This window comes from Lichenostomus cassidix, chromosome 15 (genome assembly GCF_008360975.1).
Source record: "Lichenostomus cassidix isolate B80296 chromosome 15, HeHo_3.0, whole genome shotgun sequence".
NCBI classification, from domain to species: domain Eukaryota; kingdom Metazoa; phylum Chordata; class Aves; order Passeriformes; family Meliphagidae; genus Lichenostomus; species Lichenostomus cassidix.
This window is the reverse complement of record NC_139496.1, coordinates 8,393,023-8,404,812: the sequence shown is the minus strand read 5'-3', so window position 1 is coordinate 8,404,812 and position 11,790 is coordinate 8,393,023. Positions and strand designations below refer to the sequence as shown.

Below are 11,790 nucleotides of genomic sequence, written 5' to 3'. Positions count from 1 at the left end.
AACTGAAGAGCACTGGGTGAATCATTAGAAAGTGGTATTTTTGGTCAATTTTTGGGGGGTGTGGGTGGGGGAAGCAGGGAGGAGAGAAGAGGCTGTATGCATTTTATCCAAAATCTCTTGTACTTGACATTTGTATCACTTCTTAATACCAAACTCTATCGACCTATCTTCAGAAAGCCAAAAATGGTATTAGCATGGTAGACAAAAGGTAACCAGCTAATCCATCCAAGGTAAGGCTTGAAAACAGGTGAGGTTTAAGAGGTAAACTGCTGACAGATTGGATTCCACTTCTAATTTAGGTGATCCAAAGAACCTTTGAGAAAAACCAAGCTTAATGATACATTTTAACAAAAGACTTTTCCATCACAGAAATTGGAGATTTTATTGTAAAATGTCTTTTCTCATCACAACTGCTAAAACACATGATTACAGCTTAAAGAAAAGAAAAAAAATCTATCCTCTAGCCAAAATGAAAAAGTGGGAGAAGAGAGAAATTATCGCCTGCGTACCTGGAGTGGAACAAAGGATGCTGTCTGGATTGACAGAAGCCTCATAAGGAGGAGGTGGGTCATCAGGATGTTGAATATCTGGGTACTTGTAAGCAGTATAGGGTGGAGGTGGATCGTGGAAATGAAATGCTCCACCCTCCCCATCATCTGAAAGATGCAGTGGAGTAAGGCCAGTTCCAAAACCATCGGGACCATAATCAAAACCAGGCATCCTGCGGCCCAAGTTGAAATGATGCACTTTCAAGAGAAAGAAAAGGAGTAAGTGTCTTTATCACGTGCTTTCTTCTTCAGTTTAAGTCAGATCTCAGCACCTTTCTCCACTTTTCACACCCAAGGAACACACGTCTCCTGAAGACCTAGAAAAGTTTACATAACCCATACAAGTCAACTTGCTGCAGTTACACAACAATACCCAGGCCCACCTGCTCCCAGTCTGTTTGTCCTGCATCACATCTAAATTTGACTCTAACCTCTTCAAACTATGGACATTGTTCACAAAGAAGGTATTTCAGATCTGGACAACATACAAACAAAAAATATTTTTCCGTTATCCACTGAAAAGTTCAAGTTTGAAGAACCCACCAAGACACACACAGGCAGTCAAGCAAGACGATGACATTTCTCACCTTTACACACATCAATGTGTCAGTAAGAAGCACAGGGTGAGAGCTGATACTCACAATTTGCTCCAATCAAAGACTCTATGCGCTCTCTCCGCCTCTGGCGCAGCCGGTGCACCATGAAGAGCAGCAGAGAGAGGATGAGGAAGGAGGAGATGCAGCTCACGATCAGCCGCATTCCACCGGCCATTGAGTCAAACAGGCTGTTGCCATCTGTTACAGAAAACATATAAAAGCAGTCTGTTATTTTTGTTCAGGACTCATTTTTCTTGATGTTCTTCTGTCAGTAACGGAGAGATAAATGCAGAGTGGAGATTCATTAGCCTGGTTTAACACTTCTCCGTATTTCAAATATATAAGAAAATCATGAATCATCAGGTGATTTATCTTTTCACTGCAAGAAGATCTGGAAGTTTCTAAGAATATCTTCCTCAGGAAAAAGGGACAAAACGCTGAAGGCTTCGGGCCTCTGAAAATTGGAAAAAGGAAAGGTCAATGTGGCATTTTGCACACCCACTTTTTTCCCTGGCATGGCTGATGATGTTATACTAAAGAGGAAGAGGCTTGAGAATTGGCTTATCTATACACCACCTAACTCCTGGACATCTTAACCCTTACATTTCCACTAACAAAATCTCTAAACATTGTCATTGTCACCAAGATGTGGTCATCTAAATACCACATGCCACCAGTACATTGGTTAGCACCACTAAGTGACAGGGACATGGCAATTATTACTAAGGAACTGAAAAGACAGGACACAAGCACTATCAGGTATAGCCCCTCCTCCCAGTCACTGCAGAGCCACCACACTTCCCAGAGGAATTAGCCACATCCTGGCCACCTCTCCCTTCCCACATCCACTCCAGTTCCAAGAGCTCCCTCCACACTTTTCCTTTCACTAACAGCAACTGAAGTTTCAACAAAGATTCCTTATTAAAGAAGGCTGAAAGCCTCACAAAAATTTTAAGTATGAGTTTGCTACACATGCTAGTAACAGAAAAATCCACCTAATTTATATCGTCCCAGTACATGGCTAACAGGCTGGCATTAATTACGTAAGGCTTTCTTGGCAACAAGAAATTCATTTAATAGAGCACTATGCATAGAGCTTGAACATTACACCCTCTCAGATCCAGCTGTGCAGCACAAAGGACTGGGTGCTGTCAAAACTTTTAACAACTATCGCTGACAGAGCTTCAAGTGATGCAGTCACACACCTCCCAACCAGCACACCCTCCTGAACACCACAGACCTGCCCCTGTTTCTCCTCCATCTTATGGCAATGCCGACTCCATGATCACTGTAGATTATTCAAGGCTGTCAATAATGCTCAAGTGACTTTAGTAAAATATACACACAGGTGTAGAGGCGCAGAGAAGCTGCCTTTAGTCGTGGGATGGATTACAGTGGTGCATTCCCCCTCTGTAGTCTGCACTATGATCTGAGAAATGCTCATTAGACCCCAGCCTTGATGAACAGCACTTGGACTAAGCCCTCTCGAGCTTATCAGAAATACTGTCTGTTCCCAGGAACTAACAGGTGTCTAATGAACACCTGGTTTTTAATGAACAGCCTTGGAAACTTATTTTTCTTGCCTGAATAACAACCTAAGTGGAGTGATATTTTTGTTATTGAACCTTCAAGAAAAGCTACGCACTCAAACTACAGCCAGGATGGAAAATTACTATGATTAAAGCCCATTCTCTTGCAACCCTATCAACAGTAGTCCAAAGTGAGATCCTTTTCATCTCTCAGTTCCCAGATAAGGGGCTCATGTGCATGTCTCAAACACCGATAACCAGGTGGCTGTGGAGCCAACCAAGGACTGTTAGTAATAATAGACAATTGTTGGTAATAACCAAGGACTATTGGTATTAACATGCCGTGAGAAAGAACAAGATTTGGCTGGAGAAGGGGGGACAGGTGGAGATAGGGCAGTACTTTTCTGTGAGAAAGAACCACATCACAATACGGTGCAGGTGCAAGAATGAGTGTCAGGATGTGGGCATAGACTATAGGGTGGGATTGAGACCACCAGAGACACCTGTAACTGGACCAGTTTAGTCCTTAAAAAGGCTTCTGCACGTCAGTTCTTTCAAAGTATTTTATTTCTTCTACTACATTTTCACAGTTGCAGGTCTGTCTAAACAAGAGCCATAACAGAAAAATTATTTTCTACCACAACTATGGAGCAGCAATAGACAGACTACCTTGGTTTCAAAATATTCCTCTGCTATTTATCTTTCACTAAATGAGGAGAAACATCTTTTAAGAGTGAATAGCTGTGACTGCTCAGCTTACTCCTACCACTGAAAAATCCCCCTACTACCAAGTCCTTGGGTAATACTTGTTACCACTTGTAATCATTGCTCACCCACTCACACTGCAAGAGCTGATTACCTGCCAAACCAACAGCAGGATTTATTTCCCCCAGGTCTCTCCCTGGGTGATTAATTTACTTACTCTTGATTAGTAAACTGTTTCCTTTCCTTTGAAACAGAGCTTAGGGAAGATATATGAAAGAATTGGACAGAGATAAATACACGCTGATTAAAGAATGTAATTCATTAATTTTTGTCATTTGGAATAGTCATTTGCAACCACCCAGAAGGAAAACTGAAATGTTTAATTGAAAAATTTCAGTGTTTCTCACTAGCTGAAGTAACTTCATGATGAAAGAAGTTGGATGACTGCTTGTTAATTCCACTCTCAAAAACTAAGTTACGAAAAAAACCACCAGAACACTTCAAGCAAGAGTATAATGAAACAGTCTCATTTAGCATCAGTACAGAAGAGCTTAAGGATGAGAAAGGATGTGGTAAAATACACTCTTCAAATCAGTATTCATGAAATAGTTAAGACCCACAGCAATAAGCAAGGATTAAAGAACACGACACGAGGTTATCCCAGGTCATCTTATCCTGTCTGCTGGATGATGCTTTGCTGACACTGTTCCTGAAGATAAAAAAAGTGAAGCCTAAGTCTTAACTCAGCTGATAAGAGTGGGAGGAAGACTCCTGCTTTTTCCCCACTCTTCCACTGACAGACCTGCTGCACTAGCTGTGAACATCTGTTAAGCTTAACCCTCAGAACAAATGGGACACAAGCAGAGCCAGTGGCCTTTAATGATTAACTTCTCTGGTTAAGACCAGTAAGACTGCAAATTTGAGAGTCAATAAGCACCCCTTTACTTGTAACTGATTGAAATAGAAGCCTCTGATGGGAAGAGCTGACCTATGTTTTCCACAGGAGTTCAGAACAATAGTTTCTTAATGCACTCAGATAAGACTAGGTTCTTTCAAAATACCAAAAAACCCTAGCACCACAGAATGGCTAAGGTTAAAAGCAACATCCTGAGATAACCTAGTCTAACCCCTGTTCAAGCAGCCATCAGCTAGAGCAGGTTGTGCAGGACAGAGTCTTATCAGGTGCTGAATATCCCCACAGGAGATCCCACAAACAGTCTGCTCCAGTATCTGACCACCCTCACAGTAAACTCCAAGTAAGCAACATTTCTTTTTACAAGACTCCGTACAGAAAAATACCCCCCAAAATCTTCACCCCTAAACAGTGACTGACAAATAGTTACAAGTCAACTTACTCGTTCCAAAACAAAAACCTGCACTGACATGCCAAATCAAATAACCAAGGCTGTAGGTCCTGATTATTATTGAAACTCCATAAAATTTAAAAACTCTGCTTCCCACATGATCCCTGCAAGCAAACTTCCACACACTTCCATAAATATGCTCATGATCAGAAAAATATGCTTAATTAGTGCTCAAGAGAAAAGTGTTTTGTTTTCATGACAACTACACATGACAAAGGAAATGTACCAGATGCTCTACAAAAACTCACAGTATTGTCCCTCTCCAAACTGAAAATAAGCTACTGCCTTCTCCTTTCTAAGGAGCATCAGGGATAACTAATTTTTACCAGCCACAGCCTGAGGTGTTTCTTTTCCCATGATATGAGACCTTTCCCCACAGGGCAGTTGTACCCAGGAACCCAGAGGCACTGCAGGGATGTGCTGTTTCAAACAAAGCTATACCCAAAGATATCCAAGCCGAGCACTCAATTAATTTTTTAAAACTGTAGCACTCAAGTCTTACCTGGGTCTAAACAGGTAAATTTGCAGCACTCCTTGGGGTCCTTGCGGTACTGCTGGCAGCCCTGGGGCCGTTCACAGAGAGCAGCCACACACATCTCAGGTTCACCGTTGTGACACGTGCAGCTCAAACAGGGATCGTTCCCTTTGGGGGTGAAATAGTAGCCTTCATCGACAATGTTGTCCTTGATATCAACACACGTCTGGCCTAGAGCAGAAAGGCACATCAATATCGATGGAATCCAGCTTACTCTGTTGCATTAAGTGATTTGCAAACACAAGCAGACCACCAGTTAAAATCCAGGCCTTCCCATCAAAAAACTTTGAAAAGGGATCTCCAGGGAGTGGGGAAGATAATGCATAGTCTCCAGAGACACAGGGATGATTTTCAGCTCCAAGTTAGCAAGATGAGTTTTAGGTATTTAATGGAACTGACACACTTTCAGGCATCCTCTCCAAGACAGAGGAAAGCAGGAGGTCTAAGAAGTTTAAGCATCACTGCCAAAGCCTACTGGAGCTCCCTTCCTCTTTCCTGGTATTAGGAAAAGCTGGATCTTTTCTAGACCAAACCTTTTAACAGGCCAGGCCCAAAAAAGGAAGTCAGGCATTAGTACTTCCTAGCAGTACCTTGATTACTGCCCAGCAGGGGAAGTTTAGCTGCCTTTTGCCCACTGACCTAAAGGCAGGTGGCAAAAACAGAGAGAAAACAGTGCTGGGACTTGCCTGTTGAGGGAGGATGGCCTGTCCCCTCCATCCTGTGCACAGCTCAGCTGGCAGGGCCCACAGGGAAGTTAAGACTGGAAGAGACCTAAGGATGTCTCCAGCTCAGTCTCTGATCAAAGCAGGGTCAGCCATGATGTCCCAATGAATTGCTCAGGGTTTTATCTAATCTGGCCATAAAAACCTCTGAGGACAGAGGCTGCACGACCTCCCTGGGAGTCAGTTGTTCCCTTTATACCCTCAAATCAAACAACTACTCTCCTTGCAAAGAAGCACCATCTAGATCAGGTAATGTTTAAGTGAGATCCACTTGTCTTTTCCCTTCTAGTTCTAATAACTGGCTGGAAAGAATTTCATAGAATTTGCTATACTCAAACCAGAAATAAGTGTTTTCTTATTTTAATGTGAAATTAATAATTTAAGAGTAATGTTTACTACTAAGCTGGATTTTTTTTAAAAAAACAAACTTTTTTTAACATATATTTTGGGGCTGATACTGCTGTCTAATGATTTTTTTGTTAAACTCTGTACTGTGTGACAGCCACATATCATGATGCTCTTATTTATTAAAACTAAGCAGAAATATAACTCCACCCTCTTTTTTTTTTAAATTCACTGGGCAAAAATTAGAAAGGGTAATGAAACAATTTCCAGATATTTGTTATATGCATATTTACACACACAACACTGTTAACACTGAACTGAAACTAACTTACTCCTTTTGCAGAGGAATGAAGATTTCTCATAGCAGTTTTCAGCATACCAGCTGTGTACACCATGGTGCCGGAGGGAAGGAAAATGGAAATACTGGAGCTGGGCACAAAGAACGTTTTCCTTAGACATAGCCGTACCAAAGATAGGGTCAGGGGGTAAAAACACTTCTGAAGAGCCTGGAACAAAAGACAGTGACATAAGCAGCCTGTGGGTATGCAAAGCTTTAGACAGGCTTTGTAACATTCACTCATTTCATGCACTCCAACACAAAAGAGTCCTCCAGCTTCAGCTTCCATTAGCAACGCTGCTTGGGGGAAGGCAAACAGCTGGGAGGGAAGGGGTGACTCACACAGAAAAGAGGCTGCTGCTTTCAGAAAAGAGGCTGCTGCTTTCAAAGTACTGGGTAATTCTGTCACTCTGAACCAGAAGTGATACTCCAACATCTTCACAACTGCTGCTTCACAGAGCCCCATGGGGTTTGCCTGACAATAGTTTTACACCTCCTCAAACCACAGTGAGTTTGGTCACACTTGCTACCAGTGGAGAAGAACCCACACAGCAATCTTGTGCCTGGCACTCCATGCACCCACTAGTGCTTCCAAAGATGTGCATCCATTCCTGCATCCCCCACAGAGCTGCTCCCACAGCTGGGGGGATGCACTGGGGCATCCCCTGTTTGGGCCTTCCAACTCATGAAACAGTATCATGATGGGCTCCACACAGTGAAAATGGCATTGAGAACATTTTTGGATCCACACATCACAGTGATAAATTTAGATTTTCAAGCTATAGAACCCTAAATCACCTTTCAAACAGGTATTAATAATTCAGAGTCTGCCTCAATACAAGGCTAAGGAGAGTTTTTCACAAACTACTGAATGTTACTATGTACTTTATTTCATAGAGGCTTCTCTTTAGTAAATCCAAAGCTTGAAATCAAAAGGTCATATGGTATTGAGAAGGTTTAAATTCATATAATGCATCAAATGAAATAAAACTAATGATAAAGTCATGATGATTTTTCTGTAATTCATGCCTCTGTTGTGACCACTCTGTCAGCAGATGGCAGTGCAGTCAGCTTTCCAAAGAGGAAAGAAAGGCCCTTTTAAGGAGAATCTTTGCATTCATGTGTCAAAGGAAGTATTTTTCAAGACCCAACTGTTCAGAAAATTCTGATCATGATTATGTATCTGTACCTAAAGGAAAGAGGAAAGTTTTCCTTCCAGATTCTCCATGGATACCAAAAATTGTGTATGAGAAAAAACTATTCAGATTAGTTTTCAAATGCTGCACTGAATTCACAGTACTGGCATTTAAAAAGCTCTTTGTTTTAAAATTTCCATTACCTAAACTGGTACAGCAATTAGACGCACAACTCTACACGTAAGAGTTCATATTATAGCTTTAAACTAATTCAGCAACTGAATTAATTAAAAATAAAAAGGTGTAGACACACAACTCTGCATTTTCAGCAGAGGGAGCTGCTTGTTTTGCAATTGAAAGGGCTGAGCCAGTGATGCCCATCAAATTAATGTTCAGTTTTTCATATAAAATGGGATATATTTCTGGGATTATGCAAATTTTGACGTGGTTTAAGTAAACTCCCTAAAACACTTTAAAAAGAAAAAAATCTGGGTAAATTCTGCAAAATTCAAGTGAGTTTTTTCATATATATATAAAAATCTACCAATTTTTAAAAAAGTTAAAACCTCCAAACACACTACACTAGTCTGCAAATACTAGAACCAGGAATCAGTAGTTCATCTAAAGATTCACCACAAAGAGTGAGAAATTAGAGAAGTTTCCTTTCTCTCACCTTAATCAAGGGGAAAGCCCAAATAAAATGAAACACGTTCTTTCCACATCAATGTGAAAAACATGAAACTTCTTAAACTTTAATACTTGACACATGTCTTCTTTTAAACTCCTCCACTCCCACACTGTAAAGCTGAATTCCCCTACACTATTTCACCACTACCACTGAAAGCAGCCATGTTGTCCTTGCAAACCACATTCATGCTTTAATAGAGTTTCCAGGGGCACTGAACTAAGCAGTAATTTGAGAGACCTACCTTTATAAGCTACTTCCCAGTGACCTTCCAGAGAGTAATTTCGATTGGTGATCACATATTGATATCCCACCCAGAAACTACAAAACAAATTAAGTTACATTCTAAAGATACAGACAAAAACATGGTATAACAAATTAAATTACACAGAAGCTTCCAATGTCTTTATAGGTAAAAGTTAATTTTCAAAACATTCTGGTGACTTCTTTCCTTATCTTTCTGGCCTATACAATGGTAATGTAGAGAGACTACAGCTGAGAAATAGAGGAAAATACTTGATAAAATACTTGGTAGTTTTCTATGTTTACAAATGATAACTGACCGTGTTTTTTATTTCTACTCATAGTAAGCATTATGTAGTAATTCTGTTGTCATGGCAGCAACTTCAGTATCTCAAACCAAAAAATCACACAGCAGATCCAGAAGTCAAGTACTTCTAAACATAACTTAGGTCAGACTGTTCTGGATCAAACCATCTAACTCTCCAGAGACAGAAATACACCATTACTGAGCCACTCCTGGTGATCGGTCATGGCAACCCACGAGTCTGACAAAAGACCCACAAGCAGAAAAAGAAGGAATTGTTTATTGTGAACTAACAGAATGAAATATCTAAAGCCACCCAGACATAGTTGTTGCACCTCAAAATGCATTTTTACTTCATCCCTACCTCAAAGCTGCAGTCTTTGTAAGAGCTACAGGTACCTGATGGAAATGAAATCCCTGCTGAAAAATTTAAATAATTATTTCTGTAGAAGGTAATGCTGCAGCAAGTTATTGTTAAATTCACCTTCCCTGATGTAGTTCAAGAACACCTGGACATTGCTAAGACAACCTGAAGATAAAAAGACTCTGCTGAATTATCTGTTAATGTTAATTAAAACAAACTACAGATGGGCCACTGCCAAACAGTCAACCAGCATGTTCATACTGGGTTATTAACCTGATGTCAATTTTACCATTAGATTTTCCACACACACTGAACACCCAGCATTTCTACCACACAAAAACCATTCTCATGCAACACGAGATCTTTATCCTTTCCTCCCTACTCACCCACGCTGGTCAGACCTTACGAGTGTGTTTTCTTCCCAGTCCCACTCCTGTGCCAGGATGAACCGCAGCTCCTGGTCTGCAGTGAAGGTGGCCAGGGATCCGTTCACCCGCTGACATGTCTGCACAGCGTCCCAGTAGTTCTCTCCATTTAAATACACCCTGTAACAGCTGGCTGTCACCTCATAGTGGTGCCATCCTGTTGGGCACTTTCCTAGGAAACATGAAGAATAGAAGGGAAACCATTCCCCCCACATTAGGATCTTTAAAATAATGCATCCTAATCAATAGTCACTGGGATGTGAGACTTCACCTCTGCAGGAGGATGTGCACACATTACAGATCCCTAAAGACTTTACTACAGCTTCTGATAAATGTTGGGTTTTTTAATATGTTTTCGAAAAGATGAAGCTCCTAGTAAAGTTCCATCATGCTGTCACAGTCTTTGAAGTCTTTAATGGAGACTAACCATCTACTGTAGAAGATATTTCCCTGCACATCTTTATAAAACCAATAAATTTGATCAGTCCAAGTAAAAACAAGCAACACAAAAACCCCAGAGGTGGCCAATTTAATGACTGTGTCCTTCTATTAGGTGGTTAGCAATACATCGAACTTGCTATAAAGTTTTCAACCTACTCTTACAGTCTCAATAGTATTCACATAATCCTACTCCCAGAGCCAATCATTAAAGAATATAGGAGTTCTGGGGAAATTCTTGGTTGCTTTGGAAAAACATCACTGTAAGGCAGATCTTTAGGAATTAAGAAGGTTATGGTGTGAACTGCTGTCTCTGCTTACTCTCAATTAACTCAGCTGAGGGAACCTGAAACAAAAGCCTTGAGCCATTTCTGGATATAACAGGCCCATGGGCTTTTGACTGACATTCTTGGAGTTGATGGGTGACTAATAGAGAGAAGCACAGCACAGGAGGATGACATTTAAAACAGATGTGAAATTTGATTTTAGCACTTGCACCTGCACTATTAATTTTGCATTACCTAAGAAACTTAAAACTCAGAAACTCTTTTCTGTTCATTGCAATTCACAGTTCTGCTCTCAAGCCTCTTGATTCAGTTTTCTCTAACTGCAATGAGTTATAACAGAAAATTGCAACTCTGTTTTCACAAAAACAGGATTAACTGGGAAGCAGCATTCTTTGCATGCACTGGTCTGCTATATAAACCACGTGATATAGTAGGACATACATGAAGAAATTAATGAACACCTGAAATAGCACTGCATGTCAAAGTTTGGTCAAAAAGCTATGCAAGAGAAAAGACTATTACTTTTCAATTAAAAAATAGCCTAGATTTCTAATTAATTAGCAGAAAGATGGCCCAGATTTCCCAGTCTGCAACTTACTGCTAAATCGGACAGGCTGTGCCACGTTGACGGTGTGGAAGCGATTGCGCCTCGAGTCCACATTCTCTGTCAAGCCTGGGGACCAGAAGGAATAGTCAGTACTGCTGAAAGATGCAAGCTAAGGTAGATTGCATTTTATTAAACTTTCTCTGGGTTTTGATTCAAGACATATGTGATACATGACACAATCAGGTAAACCAAGATGGCAGGTCCTGCAATAACAGCTTGGCCATTTTACACAGCAGGTAACTGAAATACCTTCAGTTGAAAAGAACCAACAAGCCATTACACGAGTCGTATAGAGTGAACTAAATATTTTGGCAGAGTCTAACCAGCCTGCAATTGTACACAGGACTTGCTGCTCATCATTTCAACTGCTGCAGCAAATGCATCATCCCTGGTGCATTTTATCTGTTCCTGTTTACAGAACTACCCACTCTCCAGCTGCTTTGTTCCTCAGCTGTGTATTCAAGGACGTAAGACAACTCCTCCAATACATTTTCCAACACATTCTCTGAGATGTAGGGTGTAATTAAAACCAGGAAAGGAGACAAATCTTCAGCCAGAAGAACAAGGCTTTTTTATTCCCTCTCAAGGTTCTAAAGGAAATGTTAGTTCACGACTTCTGA

General features: G+C 40.8%; 1 protein-coding gene across 3 annotated transcripts in view; it reads right to left on the bottom strand.

Annotated features, from left to right (window-relative positions):
• Positions 1-11,790, bottom strand: part of DGCR2 (DiGeorge syndrome critical region gene 2) — a 43,552-nt gene that overhangs the window by 5,253 nt on the left and 26,509 nt on the right. Inside the window, exons 3-9 of one of the 3 annotated variants that reach the window (XM_085075897.1) lie at positions 11,162-11,236; positions 9,800-10,019; positions 8,747-8,823; positions 6,677-6,850; positions 5,245-5,448; positions 1,190-1,342; positions 510-746 (exon numbers count right to left, since the gene is read on the bottom strand). In XM_085075897.1, coding sequence (XP_084932023.1) covers positions 510-746; positions 1,190-1,342; positions 5,245-5,448; positions 6,677-6,850; positions 8,747-8,823; positions 9,800-10,019; positions 11,162-11,236 — 1,140 coding nt within the window. The remainder of the gene's footprint in view (positions 1-509; positions 747-1,189; positions 1,343-5,244; positions 5,449-6,676; positions 6,851-8,746; positions 8,824-9,799; positions 10,020-11,161; positions 11,237-11,790) is intronic. The other 2 variants (XM_085075899.1, XM_085075898.1) reach the window with 2 other exon arrangements.